Source organism: Cinclus cinclus, chromosome 4 (genome assembly GCF_963662255.1).
Source record: "Cinclus cinclus chromosome 4, bCinCin1.1, whole genome shotgun sequence".
NCBI classification, from domain to species: Eukaryota; Metazoa; Chordata; class Aves; order Passeriformes; family Cinclidae; genus Cinclus; species Cinclus cinclus.
Genome location: NC_085049.1, coordinates 39,399,815 through 39,423,608, shown reverse-complemented (window position 1 = coordinate 39,423,608; position 23,794 = coordinate 39,399,815). Strand labels below are relative to the sequence as shown.

Below are 23,794 nucleotides of genomic sequence, written 5' to 3'. Positions count from 1 at the left end.
GCCACAGAGATGCTGACCGGTATAATTTCATTGTCTGCTTGCATTTTGCTCTCTACCTGTGTCTAACTGCTGTCTTTGTTATGTACTTAAGGACATGTGCTCTTTGTTCTGTTTGCACAGCATCCTGCAAAATGGCATCCTAGCCTGTGACTGGGCTCTGGTGCACTCTGATAACAGAGGCGATAAACATCCGTGTCCTCTCTGAGGTTGCTATGATGCATGAGAACCACGCTGTACTTGCAAGCTTTTAAGTGCAAAAGTAGCACTCTGCACGCGTGTACAAAGTAACATCACTCTCTCCCGGTTTTGTACTGGCACCCACGGTGTTCTCCCTTGGCCTCAGGCCAACGGGATGCTTTAGGTCAAGACTCCTAAGCAGAAGTTCGTACTCAGTTTATTCCCGTTTGTTCTTTACTGTAAACCACGGCCTCGAGCAACTTCTGTGGGAAGAAGCACAAGACAATCTAGACGCTAGTGCGAGCAACCCTGGGCGCTAGCAGACAGGCGGCTTTAAGGCGAGAGCCGCGCAGGCCGGCCGCAGTCACTCGCACTGCCGGTCTGCCCGTCCTGCCCAGCACCGCCCCCCGCGCCGGTACCGCCCCCGCTCCGCCCGCCGCCCCCAGCAGCCCCCGCGTTGCCCCGGCCCCGCCGCCGCTCGCAGCGCCCGAGCCGCCGGCGGAGCGAAGGTGCCGCCGTGCGCGGCCCGCCGGGCGCCGCGGCCTGCGGGCGCCGCTGGTTGGCGGCGGGGGGACACGTGAGCGGGGAGGCGGCGGCAGCGGCGGCGGCAGCAGCGGGAGTTTCCCCGACAGCTGGAGGTTGCGGCGGCGGCTCCTCCTCCCCGGGTCCCCGCTAGCGCCTAGAGACCCCCCGCGCTCCTCCTTATTGACAGACGCACAAAGGGCCGCGCCGGGACGCGTCTGGAGCCGGCATGGGAGACAAGAAGAGCCCGACCAGGTAGGGGCAGAGGCGGCGCTTTCTCGTTCCCCGGGCCCTCCGGGAGCTCGGGGCCGGCGGCGATGGCGGCGGGGGCGCCCCGGGGGCGGCGGGGGCGTCGCGGCCGTGCTGCCCCTGGCGCGCGTGTGTCTCCGCAGGCCGAAGCGGCAGCCGAAACCCTCCTCGGACGAGGGGTACTGGGACTGCAGCGTCTGCACCTTCCGCAACAGCGCCGAGGCCTTCAAGTGCTTGATGTGCGACGTGAGGAAGGGCACCTCCACACGGTGGGTCGCCAGCTGAGGGGGAGCGGGGGCGGCGCGGGAGCGGCTGTGCGGCCGTGACGGGAACTGGGGCCGGGGGAGCCGCGGTGCATCCCCGGGGTGTGAGGGAGGGAGGCCGTGACAGCAATCGTGTCTCCTTTAGCAGGGGTGGGGGCGGGAACGCGCAGCCTCCCCCTGCCCGGGGGGTCTGGTGAACCTGACCCAGCGGTGCGCCAGCGCGTGTAGAAACAGAAATAATAAATATCAGGAAGGGCATAATTGCCTGCACAGCCTAACCCTGGAGAGACTGTGCCCCTCTCACGAAGAACTATCGCCTATGATGTGCCTGCTAGGACGCTCACACTTTCAATTTTTTTAAAAATTATTTTTTCTATGAGTTTAACTTTGCCTCAGACATAACCCCTTTGTTTGATTGTTATTGGTAGTATTAGTGTTATTTTTAATTTGCATTTCATCACAGAGCATCACCGTGCAGGTTTCCGAGGGCTATAGAGGGTGGATTATAACCCTGCAGCGTTTAGGGAGGAATTGTTAGCTGAATTGCACTTCATGGAATTGCCTCCCTGTATAACTGTGACTTCCCAGGAGGACCTTTTTTCTGTGCACCAGTCGCACGAGCTTGCGGTGGATGAACTGGTTTCTGTGCCTGCCGGTGGCCTAAACGTGTGCTTGGGGAAAGGAGGCTTTTTACAAACGAACTTGAGGGCACTTGTAGCCAGGCATGCTAGCGGAAGAGAAGGTTGCTCAAGAATCCTTTCTTAGGGTTGCTATACCTGTGGGTTAATCCTACAGCAGGAGAAGTTTAAATGGCAGTCAAGTTGCAATCCTATCGAGAGCTGCAATTACATAGTAGATATTGGTCAAAGCAGTGCTGAGTATGACTTGCAATAAATGTTACATGTTTGAAATTGTACTTGCACGGTTGGGTCGAGTTACTTGACAAAATGATTATTCTTGATTTCTGGAGTTGGTTTCCCTGACTTCTGAAAAACAGAATGAATATTGGAAGGACTTCTCTTAACTTCATTTGTGAATATTAGTTGAATTTTGGTTTGGTGTTTTGTTTTTTTTTGTTTTTTTTTTTTTTTTTGTAAACAAAGGAAATCAGTAAGGTAAATGTCATAAAAGGGAATTGCATCTGTCACGTATATTATGGTTTCCAGTTATAACAGTGGCATTATGTTTTTATCACAGATGTGTATAGGTCGGTAATGTTCAGCAAAATAAGACTGCTGAATTAATGCAGAGTCTTCTAAAAAATCGTGAAAAAAGCCTCTTTAACATCCAGTCAGTTTGATCAGAAAAGTCAGTTTAGAATTATGTTTTATTGTACTGGAAACACAGCTGGATAAAAGCATTGAAACTTAACAAACAAACAAAAAATGGAGCTCCCGAGAAACAAAATAGTTTCCATTGTCTTCTAGTTTCTCTACTTGAATATTTCATATTTTAAATAATTTTGCAACAAAATGTCATTTTTCTTGTTTTGGATTCGACTTGCTTCCTGACAGTGACCTAGTATGTGAACTGTAGTTGATAGGTTGATTTTTTATTTCTCTATTTAAACTCTGTAACAATGTGTCCCTGAGTAGGTTTATGGGACTCTTTTTTTCTGGAAAGGTTTAGATGGGTTGTGTCTTCATATGATAGCAAAATCCAGGTTTTACACATAGCATCAAGTAGATAAAAGTTAAGGTTTCAGGCCAGGCAGCTTTTGTCTCCAGTTCTGATATATGATTTGAGCTAGTAAGTAGACCTTTGTGTCCATGAAGAGAATCATTAGGGTGCCAAAGAAACGACAAAAGGCCAGCTGGGTGGTAGTTTTTTGGGTTTGTTTTTCTTTTTTTCCCAGGGTCCTGGAGTCCAAGTGACCGAATTATTACCTTGCTAAAGCATTTGTTGGTGTTGCCTATAGGACAAAATGGTTTTCAACAACATGGGGCAGGATAACAATGCTACCATGTTTTGATGGCACTCAGAAAGCATTATTTATTTATTTCAGTCTTCCATTTTGAAGCATGATGTTAGATTAAGTTGATGCATCATCATGGTTGTTGCTGTGCAATGGTTCTTACTTGGAGGCTTTAACTGTGTTTTTTGTTACCGATTAGAGATTTGTCCATAAGATACTGTAAAACGCTACAGGTTTTTTTTTTTTTTAATTCGGAGAAATCTCTTTCTTTGTGTTGAAATGTGTAATACCTGATTCCACATGTTAAACTTCATTAAATGTGACCAGATTTGCAGGTGGAAGAACAGGTATTTGTGTTAAAGCTATGTGGGTTTGAAGGCCACTGGAAATTAGGTGCAAAGTTGATTAAGATATATGTATTTTTAAAAATACTGATTACACACATTTACCTTTACAGAAATATTTTCAGGTATAGGTAGTGTGTGTGGGTGTTTTCACTGGTGAATGATTTCTTCTCTCTGAAAGAGTTACCTTTCATACCAGAGGCTAGAAGTGGATTAAGTTCCTTAGTAACGGATATAATTAAGATTAGTGCAAATTATTTTTACTATTTCTTTATTATATTTTATTTCTAGACCGAACTTTCAAAGCAGATTAGATCATGGAGTTAAATTGACTTTTTGTCTAAGGCAGCATTGCATTGGATGGTTAAACTGGGCTGTCCTTGGAGGGGGATGTCCCAAGGGAAATTGTGGATGCTGCAGGAAGTGGTGTAACTGATTCCTAAGGTGGCGCTCTTCAGTTTACTACTAAAGCAGTGCCCCAGCATGGTGCCAGTCAGATGTGCCATAAGTCAGATGCAAAACTAAGATCCTGTCTTCCAGGTGGAGATCCCTCTACCTTTTACTCTGCAGCTGTTGCCAGATGTTAGTTTGGTAATGTCATTGAGGATCTAAACTCTCCATGTACACATGGCTTTAGTGTTTACTTTCTAACCTAAATTTTTCTGTTTTGTTGCTTGGGTACTGAGAAATTACTGTGTTCCTCTTGACAGGAGACTGCCTTGAGTATAGTAATTTTCTACATGTGACCTTTAAGACATTTTGAAATCTTTCTAGATGAAAGATGTTATATAAATATAAGGAATGTAAGACTGTAATAATTACTCCTTTCTTGAACAAATCTCCTGCTGAAGTTTGTTAGAAGTGCAAGTAATACTGAATAGAACCTTAATGTACTGTGTTATAGAGGGAACTGGTAGCAACCTCTGTACTTAGGTTGCCTAATAGTTTCTATTATAAAGAAATTGTATGACCTTCTTGAGAAGGTTTGTTGTTTGCAAAAGCTGCTGTAGTTTGGTAAGATGAAAGTCCTTAGGCTAAGTAAGTAGTCTGATTTCCTTGCTCCATGAAATTGTTTAAGTTTTATATAGACTAAATCACTTGAAAATCTTCATTCCCCCTCTGTCACTTAGGTTGTACAGAAAAGTCTTTGCTAGAACACTGAAAAAGCCCAGACTGAAACTGTGTAAAAGCAACAGAGGCAATGATGATATGCTGAAAACACAGAAGGGATTTATATGGCTGCTGGAGAGGTTATAATTGGTTTGCTGGATTTGGTTTGATTCTCACAATTGCTGCTTTGTCAAAAGAAAGTTACCTCCATTGGCAAGCTACCATTTCTGTCTTTCCTTCTTCATGGCACTATCTGAATCAGGAGTGTACCAATAATTGTTGACCTTCAAGGATTGGGCTGGATCCTTGGACAGACCTTATTGCAGCGAGTATTTGCTCCCAGTTTGTCTGTCCTTCAATAGATGTTTGGATTTTGCTTTCCTTGCCAGCTAACATCATTAGTCACTGTAATTTAGATGTGTTGTGAAGCTGAAGAGTTTGTATTGCTGGGAAGAGCTACACAACAAGATTGGCATTCCCTCTATAGGAGTGCATGTTTCCTACTCTCTGCTGCCTTCTAGGAGGCTGCATTATTGCCCTGTTGTCACCTCTCTGCTTCAAATTCCTCAGAAGTGTTGTTAATGCTCTTGTTATTCAGTTAGCAATAACATCCAGATTTAAAATTACCTGTCACTTTGCTTTCCTTCATGTGGTTTTTATGCGTGTGGTCTGATCTCTAGTTTCAGGATCCTATTCTTTTTTCCATGCTGCTACAAACCACTTCTCCTTTCTGTGTGAATGATGAGCATCCAGGGCAGTGTAGTGAGAGCTACAGGAGGAACTGCAAACATTGGCGTTTTAAAATTTGAAGTGCTTGGAACTATATTCTACTGTATAAAAAAGGGAAAGAAAGGATGCAGGCACATGTGATCAATTCCCCCTTTTCAGACTTTCTGTGATTTTTAAATTAGGAAAAAGGGCCAAACTCCAAAGGATATTTTCACTAAGAGTATTCTCTTAGCTAGTAATAGGGGGAGATTTGTTATACAGATGTGTATTTTATGATTGTTATGCTTTTATTTTATTCTTTAGAACTGCTTTCATTAGTTGCTTTCAATTCAGTAAAAACTTAATCTTGCCAGTGAATCTAAGTCTTAGTGCATGCTGTTCAGTCTTTTTTTTTTTCTTTTTTTATGAAATAGGTACAAATGACTTCTGTGAAGTTTGGTGGGTTTTTGTTTTTCTTTTTTTTTTTAAACTTGGATTTAGGATGGTTTTCTGAGGGATTTGTCTTTGATATATATGTTGAGTGAGATCTTATATGCAATATCATGGATAAAATAGCCCCTGAAATTTGTAGCCAGAGAAAATCATGTTTAGTCAGGATTAAGTTTTGTGGATTTGGGATCTATACCTCTTAATGTCCTTTACTGCTGAAGTAGAGATAATGTATAACCAGCCAAATGGGGGCACGTCTTCTGTGTTCTGTGATCTGTTGATCTTCATCACTGAATTGGTCCTTTTCTCACAGGCTAAGGTACGAAAAGCCAAATTTAAATCCCACCAGACACCTGAGAGTGTGAGATATAAAGAACTGGGATAGAATCTTTGTACATTTCCTTGGTACTTGCTCTTCCTCAACTGTGCCTGAGTGTTTGGCCATCTAATGTATTTTATAATCATATCTGATGATCTCCTAAATATAAGATATAGGTCTCTACTTGGAAGTGCCATGAGTTTGTTTTGTGCTTTGAGACTCATAAATAAAATGTTTAATTTTTTAACTTGGATATCAAGGTCATTTTTCTTCAGAAAACATGTGCAGTGTGTTTAGTCATGTACCATCTGGATGTTTATAAGCACAAATCAGTTACATTTAATGAAATCTGGTATTTGTATTTCTGTTGAAATGCAGCACTGCTGAGGGTACTTCTCTTGTATATCTGGTTTAGCATGTCTCTTTCACAACAGCTTGTTAAGGACTCTTCTTCCTTCCAGCCTCTGTGTGCACATGCGTGTGCCTGTCAGGGGGAAGGTTGGGAAGAAGAAAAAGAGGAAGAACTGCCTGTCATGCTGATTTTACAAATACATGGCTGAATCAAGCTCAACAGACTCGAGAGCTGTTTGTTACTTGTGGTAGTTTAGAGAAGGCAATATTTGCTGGAATGATGTGAGTGGAAAAGTCATACAGAGCTTGGTAGAATATGTATTATTTATGACAAGTTTCATGGTTTAATGTTAATATTAAGTTATGAAGAGGAGCAAGAACACTTAGTTCTCTTTTGCTCTGTAGATAGCCGTCGAGTAGTCCGGTCATTCTGGACTTCCCGTCTTATTTTTAAAAAGAAATTTTGAAACTAACCTTTGAAATTGTTTAGGAATTTATTTAGGAATTGTTTTCCCTGAAAAATACAGTGCAACTTAAAAATTCTTCACACATGAATTTCAATATTGTTATTAAACAATTAATGAATTTTTATTGATTGGGTGGCTCTGTCACATGCTCCTCATGGGTGTAGCTTGTGCGGGCAATAGAGAATGCAATGGGCAGCCAACCAAAAGAAAATCAAGTCTGTATTTTAGAAAGGAGTAGGGAGAGTGTTGTTGGCTTTTTTTTTAAGGTTAAAGCTTGTGCTAAATCTTTGTAGTTTTGAACCTGACAGTTATTTTAATTTGTTACTCTAAGAAGCTCATAAAAAATTGCAATCTACCTGATCCACTACAGTCTGGTATCCTTTTGTATCTTGTTATTACTTAAGTAGGTTTTTTTTTTTCATGTAGTTGTGGGGCCTGCTGTGCTATGTGATGTCTTTTTTGGAATTCAAAATTTTCATTTTGAGTTACCTTCATGTAGGATTGTCTTGTCAGATAGTTCTCACTGCCTCTCAGCTTGATTCTTGTTCTATTCCTTATACCTTTGCCCAAAATATAATTAAAAAATGCCTGTAGAACCTCACTATAAATTCTACCCCATAGATACATGTAAATATATTTACATGTGATTGTTAGGAACTATTAAACAAGAAAACGCAAATTTTGGACTTCATTCTCTTCAATCTTGTCCTCATCATAGTTTAGCTTAAGTGGAAGAGTATTTTTTTGACTGTTGCAAGTCAAGACTGGCATCATGTATTTATTTTCTCCTAGTCAGCAGGGCTACTGCTGTCTGTTAAAGAAAGAAACTAGACTGTCAAGCCAATTGACTTTGTCCTTTAATGTTCCCAATGCTTAAATAATTTCATGCTAGTATCTTTCTGAAATTTGAGTTAGATTGAGGTATTTATTTGCCTGTCTTAAGATTTTTTCTCCTTTTTTTCCTTCTGTAGTACCTGATGACTTCGTTCACATTTCCTGTAGTTCTCTAAGCCTTTTTTTTGAGGGTGAATTTCATTATAAGCTGTTCACTGCCATAAATAACGTTCAGTGGTCTATTTCTTATTCAAACTTGAACTCATACTCTCTTGTTTAAATTGGTTATATAGAATTAAACTTTTGTGTGGGTACTGAAGCAAAGAAGACTTTATGCCATCCAATATTTGCTTTCTTTCTATGATTAAGTACTTACCTTTGGGGCATAAATAGTGTGTGTTTTGATATATGTAGCTTTGCTTGCTGGTTTTTGTTTTGGTTTTTGGGATTTTTTTGGTAGAAATGTCATCTTTGTTTTTAGTGCCACCAATGGTATTCTTATTCTGTGCGTCTTTTCTAGGGAAAAATTGTCTGTGCTAGACTAAAATCCACTAGGATTTGAATAAACATCTAAAATAAGATGATGTATGTTAAAAGAGAAGATTAGCTGGTAAAAAGAAAGCTCTTGTATCACTTGTAAAGTGATGAGAATTTGCATTTTCTGCCCCTAACTTTTTATCCAATTTTTCCTTGATGGCTGTAACAGCCCACTATGCCTGTTCCTGTTTAAAACTTGATAGAAATATCTGTTCTTTTCATCTTGAAAGTCAGGTTAGGACAGTATACTTTGCAGAATATTTCCTCGGAGTATCAAATGTCGTCTTCTTGGCTCATACAGTCAGCTACAAGATACTTTTGAAGTAGGCTAGTTAGAACAAAATACTAAGTGTTCAATTTTTTTATACTTTCACACAGTAGCTTATCCTGGTTTAAGTAGGACAGAGATCCTGAGGATTGTCTATTCTCTGAAGTGCATTCCACTGGTATGTGGTACACTGATGTGGAGCAGGCTTGAAGTTGGAGAGTTCAGCTGCAGAATGTTGTTGGAAGGCTTTTGGCTGGCAAACTTTCCATCAAAAGTCAGATTTAAGACTACAAGATATGACCTTGATGTCTGCTACAGACTTTTGCTTGCCTTCTTAGGAGTTGAGGGGTGCGGACGAAACAAGCAATTGAGAGTTTTCCCTTTCTAATTTACTGAAGATTTGGAACCTATCTTTAAACTTTTCCAAAATACTTGAATATACTTCCTCTGTACCATACAGCTCATATGACAGTGCTTATTAGAAAAAAAAAACATGTGTGAATGAGTAGGGGTTTGAAAATTCACTATGAAAATAGAGTTCCCAATTCTAAAAGCTGGAAAAAGTTGGTTTGGCACATGCTATGAAAGGAAAGTTGCATGTTATGACTATCATTGAAATCTTTGATTAGGGTCATCCACTAGAAATTCTATAATTGAGTAAGAAGGATAAAAGAGAATGTTCTCTCACTTGTTCTGTGGCATCTTTTTAGATTAATATACATCTTAATGAAGAACACTATGGAGACTTGATTTTTTTAGGGAAGGAGTGTAGCCTTTTCCTCTGCTTAGGGTGGACATCTTTGTGGGGCTTCCTCTGAATGGAAGAAGTTTCTAGATTGTTGCCAGCTTCTGGGAAGATGACACCTGCACTGCAGGACCAATAAGATAGGTCAGAAGCAAGCTCCTTTCAGTTTGATGGCAAAACTAGCTGTACCAATTATTGGCCCTGTTCAATGCAACAATGACTGTGCTGCTGCATCAGTGTGATCCTCATATTTTACATGGTTTTTTTTGCATAGGTGCAAGAGGGTTTCGTAGCTTCTGCAGGAAAGGGATGGAGGAGTAGCATGAAGGATCCAATCCTTTGTGGGATTGGCATATAGAAGAGGTCACTTCCCCATGAATCCCTAGGATCTAGGGGTCTAGGAGACTGTAACCACTCCATTTTCTGTAGACTCCCAAATACTGCCATCTCAGAGGATGTTAGACATAAATTAGCTGATACCAGTATGTTTCTCAAGCAGGATCTTTTCAATATAGCTGTCACACTGAGAATTGGTGCACCACAGCCTGTGGCAAATGGGGAAGAATTCTAACAATATGCAAGAGGTTGGAGCCTTTTAATTGGTTGTTGAAGTGACGTTTGATGGCTGCTCTGAAAACTATCCATGAAGGTGAACTTTGTCTTTCTGATGGTCTTGATACAGATTTTTCTTGTAGAAGGCTGTTGTGCACTGTACCAGTTGTCTTCAGGAGACTTGCTGGCTTCATCTGTTAAATGTCATCTGGAAAATAGGGCATTCCCTTTAAGGGAGTGATTAAATAGGGACACTGCCTCAAGGGGTAGTTAGTTTTCTGCACATTTTTACAGTGACTGATAAAACCATATGGGTCATGTGAGTCTATTCTAATTGAATCAGCTTTTATTGAAAGGCAGAATCGCTAGAAATGCACTGAATGGATGAATTCCAAAGAAATGATTCATGGTGTAAAACAGGTAGGAATGTGGAAGCACAAATCAGAGCTGTTTGAAAGTTAGAATTCAAATATACATAGGATGTGTAGAAATTGCATTGTTACTCTGCTATATGCAGATGGATCTATATGACATTTTCTCATACAGACCACTAGCTCCATTGTTTGCACTGTCATAATTATTCAGTGGCATTATTTGCAGAGGCAGTGAAATGGCCTGTTAATACTCTAGGATATGACAGAAGTAATGGCAATGAGAAAAAAGATACTTTGCTTGTGGATAGCAAAGTGTTGAAGATGCATTTAATCATGAAACTGTTTCAGTGTAGCAATACAGACTAGTTTCTCACAAGATGGCTTTTTGTGGTGATTAGTGACGGCATATTCATGGCAAGCTAAATGTAGTTTAATCTGATAGTTTTTATTCTATGAATAGTTTAATAGAGTACTGATGACTGAGGGAGAGTGAGCTGATCTGTGTCAGAACCCAAAGACTTCTTCTCATGGTAGTGATTTAATTTAATTGCTAGCAACTTGTACTTGCATTACATGAACTGGCAGAAGGAAATATTTTTTAGTTTTCATAGGACTTAAACTGTTAAAAATCAGGAGTGACATCATTATGTGAGCTGCTTGCTTCTGTGTAGAGCACAGATTACAAGATCTAACTGGCATTCATAATACTATTTAGTATATGCAGTGTCCCTGATGATTTCCTGTTCGCTTTAAATAATATCACTGATGTGCTTAATAGTCACTGATGTATATTATTTTTTTTAATTAGGAGGTAGATTGTGGGTTATTGGTACTTGATCTCAAAAACCAGCAATAGTAATGGAACAGGGGTTTGTGCTGGGTTTATAGTGAAGTTGAAAAAGCAGCTTCCTTTGTTATGGAATATTGTTTGGTAGAACCTAAAAGCTCTTGTGCAAGGTGCTGCAGAAAGAGATTGTGGAGTAGATATGATAGTTAATAAAACTTAAATGTAATTTTAAAAAGCAAATTTTGCTTATGTATCAAATTTAGAAGAAAATGTTAAGTTAGTTGAAAAATAGCCTAATAAAAGAAAATAAAGTCAGAAAATGTTGTAGCTACTAGTCTGCAAATATATGGAAGGGTATATTAAAAGCTGTTGTTCATTTTGTGTGTACAAATGCTTGACAATTCTCTAATAATTTGGGAATTAGTGTTTTATATTTGACAAAAATAGTCCCTTTGTTATTAAGTTTAAAAAATATTGCATGCTTTTAATGGTTTACTGTCAAACACTTGAAAATTTCATTGTCTTGAAGCACAAAGAAAGATCAGTAAAAAAGGTAGGGAATTTTTTGCTTGGTTTCTGTGCAGTCAGATGCATATACTTACACTTTAATGGTACAGATTTAAGCACAAACTGGAATGAACAGCCTGAAATGTAACTGTTAAACTTTTGCCTTCTTATTCGGAAGTTTAATAAGACTGCCACTCTCTGTGTGTCAAATTGGTTGTCGACTGCCAGCATTATTACATGAGGACAGCTACTGCCGGGCCTTAATATGTGTACGCATGTTTTGGGTTGTAGTTACTTATTTCTGTATTATAAAGAAGTCAGGTAACAATTTCTTGACTCCTAAGAAATTCTTTTGCATTTTAAACCTTGATAAGATTATGACGTGACATTTAATTTGGTCTTGTTAATTTTAGTTAAAGCTGTTAGTGCCATTTCGATGTCTATAGAAATGTAGGCCTCAGCCTTCCAATACTTTTTGTGAATTCCTAGTCTTGAAAAGAAGAGCAGTCTCTTTGAAGTGAAGCTCTTCAGAAGCAGAGGTTAGCTCAAAGCAAGGAAGAGTCAGGTAGCTGTGTAATGCTTAATTTTTAGTGAATGTTTAAGTGAAATTGCTTAGATTTTTTTGTCCTTAAAGCCAGTTACATTGGGAGGGAAAAGAGACTCTGGAAGGGGCATAGATACAAAAATCACTAGTGTCAGTGTTACCTGTTTTGCAGAAAAAAAACACAAAACTCACAGGCTGAAAAAGAGTGAAAACATGCCCGAGGAACTGGGAGTGTTAATTACTTGCTTGATATAGTAACTTACTGATATGTGCGGGTGTGAGAAGGGAAGGTAACCCTTAAAAAAACCTGGCTAATGTGTGGGAGGAAAGTTTATTGACTTCTTAGTAAGGTTTACTTCCAGGTAATATGTTACTTGTTTCAGAAACAGAATTAGAAATACCTTTCATTCTGGTACCATTTAGATGTTCTGTCATCTAAATCTAAATCATCAATCCATCATGGAAAGTAACGTTCCAAAGCTGCTGCTGGTTACAACCTGTTCTGTGATCTGCTGAGTGAAAAGCTCTAAGCTCTATTAAAGAGTTATATCTTCATGTAATTAATGTCTTTTTGAAAATGCACAGGAAGCTTCCTTCTCATACTCTAATATTGCTACAATACACAACTATAGATGTGCCCTGTAAAAGTTACAGAAGTAAATGCTATGAGAATTGCTCAAAACATTCATATCTATGTGAAGGTGTTCTAATGTGTGTTACAGGAGTATTCATTCCATTGAAAATCTTGTACTTAAAACCACCTCTTCTCATCCTTCAATTTGTTTAAAAAGCTGCTTGCTGTAAAATCATGCCACTCTTTCAGTTTGTCTCCCTGTATATATCTGGTTGCTTTCAAGATTAGTAACAACCTTTTATTTTTAAATTAATTGCTCTAAGTTACTCTGTTAAGAGATATTTGAGAATGTGTACCATAGAGAAATGAGGACATGTGGTGGAGGAGATTTGGGTAGAGACTAGCTGGCATATGATGATGAATTAGAAGGTATGTGAAGATAAGTTTTTCTTGAGATTCCAGTAATGACTGGAAAAATGGAGATTAGAGTATTACTGTGGATATCAGATTTCTATTAGCTTCTTGAGACATTAATATTTAGGACAGATGTGAGGGGAAAATGATCTTCAAATAAATTATAAGGTATTTAAAGCCTGTACATTCGTACTGCAAGATGACCCAATGTAGTAATGAAAGAATAGAGTAGAATTGGAATGATCCAACTTCATTCTCAACAAGATTTTAATGCCCTTAACTGTAATCTGTTTAGACTTTAAAAATATATGTATGAAACAAGTGTCAGCAAATTGGGATTTTTATCAGGGTTTGGAATGTTTACAAGGCATTTCTGAAATTGCTAGATGAGGGAATAGCAAAAGCTGGTGGAGGAGGAATACTAGTATATGAATGATGCTGGAATTCCATTTGAAAAAAATACTAGCTGAGTCAGCTCAGTTAGAAACACAGGAACAGATGGAAAGGAGATAGACTAAGTCTGCAGGGCATGAATAAGAGAGGGATACAATAATCTCTTTTGTTTACAGAAGGTTGCTTTTTAACAATTGTCCTTCATAAGCAGTAAATGAAGAGGAAGGTGGGACTTGGGAAAACTTGACTGGTTAGTTGGAGGAGCTGACTCTCTCTGAAGCCCAGTGAGTAGTTCTATGTATTTTTTCCTACAAGTTGGTTGACCTTGTTCTTTTATGCTTTGCATAAAGATACTTAATTGAGAATGTCTGACTTTGATTTTAGAGTTTCTACTATGTTAGTCAGAACTGTGATGAGATACTAGGTTCAATCCATAATGCATCATCAATACCCTGTGTTTGCAATGCAGTTTTTGGAATGATCTCCAAGATTTTCCCAAGGAGCCACTGTAAAAAAAGTCATATGTGCAAATTGTAAAGGCAAAAGCAATTTCTGTTTTTTACCGATTCTATTCTTTAGCAGTCAGCTTTGTGAGTTTGACCAAATATGACATATATAAATAGATTATTTACTACTTGTGAGACTTTTTGACTGTAGCAATTTTGTTAATTCCTGTAAAACCCTGGAGAGTAAAATTCAGGGTGCTAATTGTCTAGACTACAGATTTCCGAAGAATGAGCTCTGTCGTGCCATGCTGGTGGTACAGAAAGAAACTGATGTTCAGAAACATGCTGAACTCATTGCCAAAGCCCTGTGCAGTGAGGGCCTAAAAGCAACAAGAAGTTGAGTAGATGATGTGGGAGCTTGCATTAGCTTGTAAGCATTTATTCTGTCCTCCTGAATCACCTGAAAGGGAAGAATACTTCCCTTGTCACATCCTGTGACAAGAAGACTAGGGTTAAAATGATGACATCCTTGTTTTTGAGCATTATGGGAATTTTAGGGAAGACAAAAACTTTATCCTTTTATGTTTGTCTTAATGACTGTTGCCTATTTAGAAACCAAAAATGTTAGCTTTCCTTATTTTTTAAAGGAGACTGTGCAGTGCCTATCAAGTAGGACCTTGAACATTGGAATTAGATAATTAATACAACTGTAATGGATGAGATTGGAATAGAAATGTAGGTAGGTGCATGGCTGATGTCAGCTTAGAAGAAAGATAACACTGGGAAAACTAGGTAGTAGAGAAGGGGACATGTAATATTCAGAGATATGATGCTTAGAGATCAGTAAATCAGTTTTTAGGTATGGCTACAGTGCTTAAACCATAAAGTTCACTTCCAGAAAGAATTGCTAGCTCTTATCTTCTGTAATAGTGTATGCATTTCTCAGTGTTCTCCTTCAAATGAGTAAAGTGGAATTACTAGGTGAAAAATACAAAGCTTTTAGGGGCTGGCTAAATAATAGGTATTGTTTTTATGAACATTTCTGCTGGTAGTACTGGATTGTTCAGTTGTGGTGGTCCAAGAGTGGTCCAGTGATTGAGGCAAAAATGCTTGTAATCCTAGTGCAGAAGGTTATAGAGCTTCTTTCTAAACACCATTTTGCTCAGGTGTTCTTGAATATTCTTGAAGAGCAAATTACCATAAATAAAAACAAAAGAGGTGATAACATCCTACCTACTTGATCTGTAGCAATATATTACAACGAGTCTTAACTGATTTTGAAAATGAGTAATTTAAAGTGTTGTATTTTTGACAAATCAGGAAAAATCAATTTCCTGTTACGGGGATAGTTTCTCTTATCTTTTCTGAAATAGCCTTTTCTCTATGAATTTATTCATGCTTGAATGACATGATTCAGCTACTACTAAGAAGGAACAATTCTATCATGTTCAAGCTTCATGAGTGTAGTAGAGTTATCTCCTGACACCTGCATGGCTTGTGAAGTGCTTGGTTTTGCAGTTCATTAGCTCCTTTTGAGTACCTGGGGGAAAAAAAATCGAGCACTTGGAAGGCTTTCCTGGTGTTGAGAGATGAATTCCTTTTTTTCTCAATGTTTTTAATACAGGAATCTTGAATGCCTCATGTAATAAATGGGGATGTGAGAAAGCAGGTAATAAAATTTAGAACAGAGATAACTGATAGCTATAGACAAATTGACGACAAAAAAAGATGGCTGTATAATGGAAGGAAAGCCACATATAACCTCTTGGTTAATTTTAAGTGCATCTCCAAAATATGATTGTGATGATTTTTTTTCTTTTTTTGTGTTTTTTTCTCATTCCAGGGATTTTCTTGTCAGTCACATTTGTTTTATGGTATTAGGAAAAAAGTTCTAAGCCTAGGACTTTAGAACTAAGCTTAATTTCCCAGCTGTACTCTAATAGAAATTATCTAGTTTGTCCTCAGGAACTGAAACTGATAAAAAATTGAAAACTTACTTGGCTGAGATTTGTTTTTTCCCGTCTCTACCCCTTTTTAACAAGTTTCCATAATCATGGTGTTGTCCACACTCCTGGGAAACAATTCATTGTGTGCCAATTTCACTAGTGTCTTAGTTCATAAGTAATATGTCCAATCAGTCAGTCATTCAGGTCACTGTGTAGTAATGATGGGATTGTTGCTTGACTGGCATGAAAAACTTTATCCCTATCTCCTGGAGCAATCTTCAATTCAAGACAGATCATCAATTTTCTTTATATATCACAACTATTTTCCACCTGAAATTATAAGGTCATGCATCAAATACACCTTGGTTCTTGCTCTGTTACGGACTGCTGTGGCAAAAGGTTGAAAAGATTCTGAGACAAGTTTTCTTAAAAATGTCTTATGTACTCTGTTAACCTACACATTTGTAGTTCATTGAGTCCATTTGAGTTGTTCACAGTGGGCTCAATACAGTGTGTGCTTTGCAAGGTCCTAATGGTATAAGCTGGGTAGTTTTCATTAAAGGGATTTGTTCTTGGTCTTTGTCCCTCCACGAGTCAGCATAGGCTCAGTTCATGCATGGGTAAGGGGTAGACTAGTTTTTATCCTAAGTTCTATTGTGTTGACAATTTATTCATAGCCTTTCTTTTAATTTATTTTAATTCATTAAGAATTTGCTCTGAAGAGTCATGAAATCTCAGCTGATTTATATTAACTGTCTTTTCCACACTTTATTTCTTATAATTTGACCTTCAGTCTCTAAGTTGAACTATTGCAATTGTTACTGAAAATATAACTTGTTAATGAGAGCTGCCTTGATTTCCTGCATTTGTTATTTTTCTCATCTCTTCACCCAAGCAAGAAGTGCCAATAGTGTGATCCTGTGGGTTGGGATAAATAAGTATGTGTGTGAACTGATAGCTTCTGTTGCTTTAATAATGGCTTTGTATTTCCAGAGTTTCACAATGCATATAATGTGTGGTTTTTCTATTTTAAAAAACCTAACATCACAATCCAACTAATAAAACTCAAGAGCTTGGCAGGGTAAGCATTCTTTTGGAGATGAAATTTACATCTTCAAAGTCTTAATGACAGAAACTTTTCTATATATTGTGCCTTGAAATATCCTAATTCCAAAACTGCAGAACAAGTAAACACACTTGCAATGGAATGAGTAAAATGTTTAATTTCAAACTAGGATCATTGTATTCCAATACAAAACAGAGTAAAAAATTAATCCATCTCAAAATAATATGTTGGAAAGTGTAAAAATAATAAACTGTTGAAATTCTTTTGCCTGACATTGCTCTTCTCACACTGGTTTTTAGTTTGGATCAAACTGGGAAATGAGACCTGCTCTGTGTATACTGATGGAACGTGGTCTTATGTTTCTCTTGCCAGCTTCCAAAGTATATGAGTTCTGACAGCTATATCCTACTAATATTAATTAGCAGTGCATTTTTTATTCCAGTGAACAGCATGATATAAATGATACACAACCAGATTTATTATTGCCTCCAATAAATTTGTTTGAGCTGGAAACACTTAAGTTTTATTCTATAACGCCAACAGTGGCTTTAGCTCTGAAGTCAGCTTTTTCATTTTTGTGATATGGATTGTCTACTTCTGTATTGGAGTAGACTCAAACCAGACCATTTCAGCATTTGAAGGGGCTGGGAGTGGGTGGTAAAGTAATTTCTGGAAGAATTGTTTTCTGGAGCTCACTCTAAGCTCTCTGTCTGGATATGACAGCTGCAAGAAGAGGGTACATTGCAAGTATGGTCTCTAAATATTGTAAAATTAAAAAAAGGAATCTCCTTTGTTGATAAGGCAAGTAAGTGAAACAAAAGGCTATAATGGGTTTAAATTTTATATGCTATCTTAATGAAGTATTCACAGTAAGATATGTTTAAACAGTATTTCTTCTTACAGCGATGGTTAATGTTAATTGAAGTGTAGACAGTTTGAGACTTGCAAAGTCTAAGCATTATGCATATCTATATATATGTGCACACAGGAAACCTCGACCTGTCTCTCAGCTGGTTGCACAACAGGTTCCTCAGCAATTTGTGCCCCCTACACAATCAAAGAAAGAGAAAAAAGACAAAGTAGAAAAGGAGAAAAGTGAAAAGGAAACAACAAGCAAAAAGAACAGTCATAAGAAAACCAGGTAAAAAAATTTAGAAATTTTTGCAGTATTGGTAAAATGTAATTTACAAACAAAAATGAGAAAATGTTCTTTGATTTTACTGCTTTGTAAGCACTGTGGCAAATAGGTTATATATTGGTGGGCAGTTTTGTTGGTTTAGGCTCTTTATAAATACAAAGGAGACCTGAAGTGTATAGTTGGGGCCAGAAGATGGAGATCAGCTGATCAGAGAAAGAAGGAAAGACATTTTAAGAGTTATTTTGGATATTGTTTTAAGGGTTTATCAAAGTATTTTTCATAGCATACAAAACTGTTGATAGGCACATTGATGATATTAATCTCTGGAAAAAAGAGGGGATGGGAGTGATTCGTTTTCATGCAAAATAGCAGTGGGAGGAGAGAGAGCCAGTACCAGACTGCCGATGAGTAGGGAAAATAACTTGTTTATTGATAGCCTTGTAGAACCCTTCATCTTTGAGGAGCTGAACTAGGGCCCACATAAATTAATGTGACAGGATAAGGTATATGTTTTATCTAGTGATAGAAGTATGTATGCCACATCTGGGATGCTGAAGGACTCTTTTAACTGAGAACATGAAATATTGCAGTACAGACAAGCATTTGTAAAAGCCTTGATCTTGCTGTAAGGAAGGAGGGTGCAAGTAGCTAAACAAAAGTAGCAGTTTTAACCCCTAATTCATCATAATCTAAGCATAAAGTTATCGTGGCAAGAATAATGTGTCAAAAAACCTGACAAGTGTATAAGACATACAGTCTAAGCAAATATGGGAGAAGCTATTTTGGTGGGGCTTTTTTTTTTTTTTTTTTTTTGTTTTGTTTTTTTTTTTTTTTTTTGTTTGGAAGCGGTCCAAAATAGCTCAGCCAAGAAATATCCTTTGGGATTAGTTATGCAGAGAAGTAGCAGATGCTTCTGTTGTGCCTGAAATAGGATCATTAGGATCAGAACAAGGGAGGGACTGAGAGTCAGTAGAGAACAGTCATTAGGAAAGTCATGGTTAGAATTAAGGACATTGAGGTGTTATTTCCCTTTTTTAAATACTCAAATTTACAGGCTTACCTCATGCAGCTGAAGTACTTTAGTTATGAAGCATTTGATGTTAGCATAGTGAGCTTTAGTTAAGCCAATTAAAAATTATAAATTTAAATATTAATGGGTAAATGGCAGTAATACAGTAAAAATGCAGAAAGTGAGATAGGGAAAGAATAAGGAAATTTGAAAAGTAACTAAAATAAAATCTTGGTCCGAAATACCAGAATTGGATTAAGATTTTTTTTAAATGCTTCAAACAATTTTTTTCCAAGAATTGTTTCACTAGGTATGATAGTAAGTTAAGAATGCCTGATTAGTTTAAGCAGATGTCTTCAGTATTCTTTGAGAGAAAGATATCCTTTTCTTTTTTGCTTTAAAATGTGTATATTACTGCTGGAAACAACTATAAAAATCTTCGTGTACAATCAATATAATTAATAAGCTTCAGGTATGCAGCACTTGCACAAGGTGATAATTCTGAAGTTTTTCTCTCGCATGATGCAGATCAGCAGATTTTCAGTTTTTCCTGAGATGCTTCAGTCATGTTGCTTCAGCCTCAGGGGAGCATGATGTCAAAGCTCATCTCAGTTCTAGTGGAGAAGAGGCATGAGTTGTTTCAGCTGAAGTGAATGGGAACCAATTCTGCTTCAGACAAAGTTGATGATAGTGTAAAGGTTAGAGCTTTGCTGTAATCACACTTGCAAATGTGATGTCATTATTTTGTGGCAGCTTGAGCCAGTGCTCGCTGGAGTGGAGTCAGTTAAATACGCAAACTGTGCTGTTCATAACTGCTTGTATGAATTCAGCTGTCTGGTACCAGGTTTTCATGGCTGTCATGGGAAAGGACTAAATTGAAAGTACTTTATGCATGTCACTAGCAAAAAATATGGTTGCAAAATCTAGGTCAAAATATTCTGTAGTTCTTTTTGTTGTGAAAAACCAAACAATTGAAAGAGTGAATGAAGAGACTTATTCTGTCAATGCTGTATGTAACATTCATTTCTACATAATTTAAAACAGAATACCAGAGTTACACTGTGAACACAAAGTCCAGTTCAAATAGTATACTATTGATATACTATTTGTACTATACTAGTGGTCCTAGTGAAGTTTTGAAATGAGGTAACACCTGCTGCAAGTTAACACTGTCTATGATACTGAATCCAAAAGACAGACACCAACATCTTCATTACTGAATATAATTTTCTACTTAGAATTGTTGCTTCAGGCTGCTGCAGAGATGGATGTTTCCCTGGATCAAATTCATAACTTTGCATAGCAAAAATAAAGTTTTGGGTTTTAAAAGTAAAGACCTTCACATATGCAGCACATACATATTGCTGCACAATGACATTATTCAAAATACCAACTTCTAAACAGTTTTAGGAGATGCTAATGTGTTACAGTCAACTATTTCAATGTAAAACATGCTAGGGAACACTCCATCATTAATACTTCTGGTACATTGTTTTCCTACATACTACATGTTGCAAAAAGAAGTCTTATATACACATTTGTTCTCCAGAGCTCCTAAAAAGTAGGAGGGAGACAAGATAAGATGATGTGTGTGCTTTTAATATGATTATTTGCTTTATTTAGGCCAAGATTGAAAAATGTGGATCGAAGTAGTGCTCAGCATTTGGAAGTTACCGTTGGAGATCTGACAGTCATTATTACAGACTTTAAGGAGAAAACTAAGTCACCACCTGCTTCCAGTGCTGCTTCTGCAGATCAACACAGTCAGAGTGGTTCTAGCTCTGACAACACAGAGAGGGGAATGTCCAGGTCATCTTCACCCAGAGGAGAAGCATCATCACTGAATGGGGAATCTCATTAAAGTTTATTTCTTCCAGTTTCTTTAGTCTCTTCAGAACATGCAAATACATAAGTTCTGTCACCTATTACCACATTTTCATGACAGATTAATCATGCATAATTGATATGTCGACTGGAATATAATGCAGTTTAAAAAAAAAGAAAAAATGCTCAGTGGTAGAAACAATAACAGCATGAGGCTGAGTCAGGGGAAGTTTAGGTTAGATACCACAAAAGGTTTCTCACCCAGAGAGTGGTTGGGCACTGGAACAGACTCCCCAGGGAAGTGGTCACAGCACCAGTCTGACAGTGTTCAAGAAGTATTTGGACAACACTGTCACGTACTGTGGTGTGACTCTTGGGGCTGTCTTATGAGGGCCAGAATTTGGACTTTTGGGTCCCTTCCAACTCAGCTTATTCTGTGATTTTATAGTAATTTAAATGCTATCTCCAAATGCTTAAGAAGCATCTTCAGACCAGTTTTTTAATCTACATGTGTAAGGGTGCCATGAAAATGTGGTTTAAATGTTCATTATGCAGTGTTATTGGTATGTCCATTTTCACTTTTAGTTTAGTGAACTCTAACACAACTCTTGGAGTCTCTACTATTGGCATGTACTGAATTCAAATTTTTATAACATAGTTCAAGCTGCCTAAATATGTATTATTTGAGAATTGTGAAACATAGTTATATGTATGCAAGTCAAAGATCAACTTAATCAATTATTGCTGCAACAGAGTTTTCATAATAATTATCTTCTTAAAAACACCTGCTGGTACTTGGTGTGGTTAAATAGGAAAAATGTTATTAAAGAAAACATTTGTATGGATTTTTGCCAATGTTTGACACATTTTACTAGATTACTGTTACTGAATTATGTTGATGGTTTTACCAATATTTTTTGACACTTAAAACACTTATTGTAATGTTTACAAGCAAAATAGAAAACACATTCTAAGCATTGATTAATTAACCTTGCAATTCAGGTAAAGTACTGCATTGTCGCTGTACACTGGTATTTTGTGTTGTGTAACAAATACTGAACCTCAGATGGTGTTGCATTTGGCAAAAACTATTTGGAAATAGGGAAGTTTGGAAAAGCTTTAAAAAGAACAGAACTGGAGTTCTCATTTCTGCTTAGTGCTGTTGCCTCGCCCCAGATTTTTCTAGTGTCACATAGTCACTTATTTCAGTACAGGGATATCAGATGTTGCACAAGAATAAGGAAATAACGTTTTTTCGTTCTTGAATCAATTTCTTTAATATTGAATTGGCCTATTAGAATATATTATGTCATAAATAATTTGAAAAAGATTCAATATCCTACTTTATGGCATAAGCTGTCAACATTTACACACTTAGCAATATACTGATGAAGAGCAGAACTATTTACAATACCATCTGGTATTATGTAAAATTACCAATAAAATATTTTTGTGAATACAGATTTTGCATTTTTGTTTACAACCAATAAGTGTTTTGATACATACATGCAATTCATGTATAGATTTTAAATTATATATTCTGGTTCAGTACAAAAGTCCATTTAGCTCCTTTTAGTGACATAGGGCACTTACACTCCTGTGAGCCTTTTCTTTTTCATTCTAAGTAAATATATTTTTAAGCTTATGTGAAAGTTGGATGGACCTTCTTGGTAGTGAATCCAGCCCCAAATTATTACCCACATATATGTCTTCTCAATGGCTTAAAACAATGGATTTTTGTAGCCCCTGACAATTGTGATGTTTGGTGGTTCTTGTAGTAATGTATTTTTCTGTTTTTAAGGCAGTACTTCTACAGGCACAATGGTACTGTTCTATTTTGTAAGATGCTAGTTGTGAAATACAGTTAGTTGCATAAAATGAGAGTCTGATGTGATATCTGAGAACATACATACCTCATTCCTTGGTGTTGCTGTTTAAACTTTTTAGACATCAAATGTTAATTATAGGCTATTTCAGATGGATAACTACTGACCTGTTTATTATGTATTCTGCTTTATCTTACTAAGTAGGATGTCTGTTTATTGCTGTTACCCGGCCAAATTTAGTATCTGTAAAACAATGCTTTTTAAGGTTCATAAATGTTTTTGGGGCCGGGCTAGTGTTCAGAATAACATACACTAGTTTTTAAAAGAAAAATACATGCTTCTCAACTTTATTTTTTTAATATTTTATTTTAGGTGGGACTATTTGCAGAATGTACTGATGTAATGGATTACAAAAGAGCTGAAACTGTTTAAAGTAAGCAGTTTAAGGATAGTAAACCTCATTGCAAGAAGTTTTATGAAATGTGTTTCTAATTTGAAATGTAATGAATGCCAACACATTTCAGAATTCCTTGCAAAGAAATAATAATCTATTACCAGTAATTCACTAAATGGGAAATGTACTTTTATTTAAGTTGATGTGAATAAACCACCCAGCACTGCCAACAAAAGGTCTCTATCTTCAGAGTTAAGTAGCCAGTTGGTTTGAAAGGAAGGATGGAGTGGATTTTACTATGATTCAACTGTCTCTAGAGAATAATCTGAAAAAAATATCATACAAATTTGGCTACCAAAAAAGAATGCAAAAAGTCTCTCTGTTCTTTATGGAACAAGGCATTGAAGAGCAATTTCTACTACAGGTGCTACAGAAGTCAGCTAGGATCTTAAAAGCTGTGGTGGTTTTAACTGAACTATTAGGTTGCCAGAGTTTCATTGCAATGATGCTTGTTTTAGCATTAAGCAAAGTTAAGTTTTTGCTTGTTGGTGATTACAGGTATATGATAATACTGACAGCAGAGTAGACAAATTCTAAGCAAAATACTGCATTTTACTCTGTTCATAGTATAAGTGAACTTCATTTTCATAATTTCTAAATAATTTTGACTTGTAGTAATCCTAAGTACTTTTTTCTAACTGTAAATATATTTAAAAGCATCTTTACTCCATTTATAAAAAG

General features: G+C 37.4%; 1 protein-coding gene across 1 annotated transcript; it reads left to right on the top strand.

The window, feature by feature from the left end:
• The first annotated feature begins 686 nt into the window (after positions 1-686).
• On the top strand, positions 687-22,944 carry YAF2 (YY1 associated factor 2). The gene is made up of 4 exons (XM_062491941.1): positions 687-954; positions 1,092-1,217; positions 17,851-18,003; positions 20,633-22,944. Exons 1-4 carry the CDS (start codon positions 929-931, stop codon positions 20,868-20,870), a joined length of 543 nt encoding a protein of 180 aa, XP_062347925.1. The 5' UTR covers positions 687-928; the 3' UTR covers positions 20,871-22,944.
• Positions 22,945-23,794: the final 850 nt, after the last annotated feature.